We start from the raw sequence: 4,868 nt of genomic DNA on the forward strand, positions 1-4,868 counted from the left end.
CAATAAAAAACTGAAACAATATGGAAAATAACAAGGAATAAGATACATAATAAATAGTGGATTTGTTTGTTGTCCGTGTTTGTTTGTTTGTTTGTTTGTTTGATTAATTAACGTCCTATTAACAGCTATGGTCATGTAAGGACGGCCTCCCATGTATGCGGTGTGTTGCGTGTATGTTGTGCGAGGTGCGTGCTTTGGGAGACTGCGGTATATTCATGTAGTGTCTTCTTGTATAGTGGAACTGTTGCCCTTTTTATAGTGCTATATCACTGAAGCATGCCGCCGAAGACACCAAGCAACACACCCCACCCGGTCACATTATACTGACAACGGGCCAACCAGTCGTCCCACTCCCGTTATGCTGAGCGCTCCGTGTTAAACACCGGGATGTTTCACCATCATTCTGGACCTCATCATAGGTACGGTACCCCGGTCAGAGTAGAATTCCCACCACCACATCGATAGACGATCATCCCCAGTATCCTGTACGTACCGACCGTTCAGGTTACTATGACTACAGGCTTCGTACCACCAGGCGCCGTGATTGTATACAGCACAATTAACACCTCCCAACACGTCATTGGCATTGTCGTAGGTAGAGAACTGGTCACCGTCGTGGTACTCCATACCATCATCTGTCAAAACACAGACAAGTTATACAGGATTGATTACACAGATCATCGAGGTTATATTGTACTGTCATACTAGTTCGGGGACCTACTGAAGCTGACTAAACTCTTATTTATACTTAACTACTAGATTAACACACTCATATATGAATCAATGTGTATCTAATTTCTCACCTCATTCGGTGATGATTCTATAACTGTTTGTCTATCTAATGTATCTCCTATTAGGCCATGGGCTAGGAGGGTCCCACATGCACCCCCCCCCAAACCTCCGAACCAATATTTTTCTGAACCCTTATGACCCACTGATCACAAATCAAAATGTTAACATTGCATAAGTTGGGATGAACTTCCGGTTATGACGTCATCAAGATGGCCGCCATCTCGAATTTGACTAAAAATTGAAAAATAGTCATAACATTGACATTTTTCAACCGAAGTAGACAAATGAGGTATCAAAATGACCACAATTGATCCAATCCAATATATGTAGTGATTTCTACGCAGGAAATGAAAAAAATCTTATATTAAGTTCAAAAATGGTGATTTTTCAGCAAATTTTTTCATATTTGGCTTGACGCAGCAAAAATGTTTCCCAACAGCAAACTATTATTTCTAATAAGTTTTTTGACCACTTATCAATCAGTTTAAGCAACAAAAACAATATAAACCAATGTTAACATCGTATAAATTCCGGTTATGACGTCATCAATATGGCCACCATCTCGAATTTCACTGAAAAATGCAAAATAGTCATAAATGAGGTATCAAAATGACCACAATAGAACAACAAATACATATCAGTGCCAAATTATCAATATATGTAGTGATTTGTACGCAGGCAATTAAAAAAATAAGATTTTAAGCCCAAAAATTGTGATTTTTCAGCAAATTTTTCATACTTGGCTTGACGCAGCAAAATGTTTCCCAACAACAAATTATTACTCGTAATCAGTTATTTGACCTCCTATCATTCAGTAAAAACAACAACAACAACAAAAATATATAGAAATGCAAAAAAGAATTATTGTTATACCCTCAATTGTGTAGATTAGCAGCGCCTCAAAAATAATAATTATAGCACAACGCCTACTGATAGCGTAACAAACAGTTTCCAAAACGTTTGTGTCTTTGAAAATAAGCAGATTTATTGTTTATTTTCTATGCATAACATAAGCAAAATGTCGGATGGTTACTACAGTGTCACATATGTCTTTCACTGGTTCTCAATGATAACCATTATCATTGTGCGTGCTTTCTCGCCTCACTGCACTATCCACTGAAGAGACTCGGCATATCTGGAAGCTGGCACATGCAGTCCGAATCAGAGTAATCGAGATATCAGTATCCAATTCGTTGAAAGTCAGAGCGTCGTCTTCGATGTCGATGAGCTGATGTGACACTACATTGCCAGTGTTGTTCTAGCCTGTCATCTTTTATGACCCATCCATGGCCAGCGTTCATATCAGGAACAACAGGTTCAGGGATGTGGGATCTCTTTCAGATTCTAACATATCGTACGTATATGCTGTTTCAGACTTCTCCGGCATAATGGAAATTACACCAGATCCACATTCTTCCAATGGTGGAATTGGTTCTCCTTAGTTCTCGCATAGTTCCATAATTCGTATGAAGTCTTATTCATCAATCTTGTGGACCCTCGTGCAACCATAAATGGCACAGATGATATCATCGAGGCCATTAATGAGGCCATAAATGTTAAATGCTTTTCATTGGTCTGATTTTTCCCACCCCCTTGAAGGTGCTGGTTGTGTCACATCTGGTGTATGCTTAAAGAGAACATTGAAGGCTCTCCAGTAAAACGTTCTCTACAGTGCTTTCCAGACTTGGCAAAGAGTTAAACTTCACTTCAGACCTCATCTATGACCTCAAAGAATCTTCTGTGCCACCTATGGTTACTGATGTTCATAAGAATGAGGAGTTGTGCTTCATACGAATTAAGGAGAACCAACCCAACCCTCCGCAGAATGTGGATCTGGTGTCTTTTTCATAATGCCGGGGAAGTCTGGAGCATCATATACGATATGTGAATCTAGGTGAAACTAGGTTGGAAACAGGAAGAGCTTCAACATCCCTGAATCCAATGTTTCTGATGTTAAATCATGGACGATTGACAAGTTAGAACCACGATGGTAACCCGGTAATGTAATGTCACACCAGGTCATCGAGGTCGAAGACGACACTCTGGCGATAACAATAATTCTTTTTTGCATTTCTATATATTTTTGTTGTTGTTGTTGTTGTTTTTACTGATTGATAGGAGTTTAAATAACTGATTACGAGTAATAATTTGTTGTTGGGGAAACATTTTGCTGCGTCAAGCCAAGTATGAAAAATTTGCTGAAAAATCATCATTTTTGAGCTTAAAATCTTATTTTTTTTAATTTCTTGCGTACAAATCACTACATATATTGATTATTTGGCATTGATATGTATTTGTTTTTCTATTTGTGGTCATTTTGATACCTCATTTGTCTACTTCAGTCGAAAAATGTCAATGTTATGACTATTTTTTTCATTTTTCAGTGAAATTCGAGATGGTGGCCATTTTCGAGATGACGTCATAACCAGATTTTATACGATGTTAACATTGGTTTTTGTTATTTTTGTTGCTAAAACTGATTGATAAGTGGTCAAAAAACTTATTAGAAATAATAGTTTGCTGTTGGAAAACATTTTTGCTGCGTCAAGCCAAATATGAAAAAAAAATTGCTGAAAAATCACCATTTTTGAACTTAATATAAGATTTTTTCATTTCCTGCGTAGAAATCACTACATAAATTGGATTTTTTGGTCCTGATATGTATTTGTTGATCAATTGTGGTCATTTTGATACCTCATTTGTCTACTTCGGTTGAAAAATGTCAATGCTTATGACTATTTTTCAATTTTTAGTCAAATTCGATATGGCGGCCACCTTGATGACGTCATAACCGGAAGTTCATCCCAACTTATGCATGTGTTAACATTTTGATTTGTGATCAGTGGGTCATAAGGGTTCAGAAAGATATGTGATATCGGATGTTTGGTGGGGGCGTGGGGTTTCAATGAGTGGACACCTCCTAGCACCATTGGCCTATTATGTTATTAGACCCAAATTGCAAAATATAACGTACGTAAGATATTAACATTTATATGTAAGAGTATGTTTAGGGTTTCAACGCTTTCCTGGTATACAAACGTACAATGTAGGAACTTTTATAATTGTCTTATTTAATAAAATGATTTGGTAATGTTGCTTTCTAAATGCTTGTTAAAGAGATAAAACACTTAACAAACAAACAAAAAACTTACAGGTGACATTCCCGGAGAATCCCGATACCGACAGTCGGTACTTCGATGACTCGTCCCCCACACGGAAGTCCCGGTACTCGGCGTACTGTGTATCGTTCTTCCAGGACATCAGATTGATACGAAGGATGGAACCGTTCTGGGTTAGGAGGTGTATTATGTTCAGACCTAACAAAATATTTATTGAATCACCAGGCATAGATTTAATATATGTCTTTGTATCACATTTCACAAATTCCGATAAACAATCAAACTGTGAAAAAAAATTAAAAAAAAAAAAGATTGAAACATAACTCATGGTACGTTATTCTAGATAGTATTAATTTTGTTATTTTATGTCTAAGCACATATATTTGTTATTGTTATCTTAATTTGGTTTATGTACAGAAACATAAGACATCAGTCGTGGATAATAATAGACTTGTATAATATCTCGTAAATACACCGTACTTACCGGCCCAGAATTCCCCGTCTAAGTCACCAAATCCTGTCTGATATTCCGTCCAGTTCCGGTAAAAGTCTACAGTACCGTCCTCTCTGTTCTGTATCACCTGTTAGTTAAATAAACAAAAATAATTCAGCGATATTTATAATATTGAAAAGATAGTGCAGCAGTTTATTGTTAATAAACTAAAAACATGACGTCACACGGAATTTTTAGTCAATGACAAGTGTTCAGGTTTATATAACACCATCTTCGATACTCAAGGGGTTCCGATCACTTACGATCTCTGCACCTCTAGACTACCTCATAGTAAAACTGGAGGCAGTTCAGTGGTACAAATCTGAAACAATCACGGGCCAGCAAAAACTTCCTTTGAAGACCACAGAGAGAGCTATGGCACGCCGTTTTGTCATAAAATACACATAATACTTAAGGTCAAATCTTTTGACCTTAAAGGGCAAAAATATTTTTGCCACTACGTA

The 4,868-nt window shown here is 37.1% G+C and overlaps 1 protein-coding gene across 1 annotated transcript; it reads right to left on the reverse strand.

Moving 5' to 3' along the window:
* Positions 1–375: 375 nt before the first annotated feature.
* On the reverse strand, positions 376–4,513 carry LOC138312069 (fibrinogen-like protein A). Its single transcript, XM_069253139.1, has 3 exons — positions 4,396–4,513; positions 3,945–4,109; positions 376–635 (listed from the first exon to the last, which is right to left on the reverse strand). Exons 2-3 carry the CDS (start codon positions 4,051–4,053, stop codon positions 376–378), a joined length of 369 nt encoding a protein of 122 aa, XP_069109240.1. The 5' UTR covers positions 4,054–4,109; positions 4,396–4,513.
* Positions 4,514–4,868: the final 355 nt, after the last annotated feature.

The sequence above is a fragment of the Argopecten irradians genome, unplaced genomic scaffold (assembly GCF_041381155.1).
Source record: "Argopecten irradians isolate NY unplaced genomic scaffold, Ai_NY scaffold_0198, whole genome shotgun sequence".
Lineage (NCBI taxonomy): Eukaryota > Metazoa > Mollusca > Bivalvia > Pectinida > Pectinidae > Argopecten > Argopecten irradians.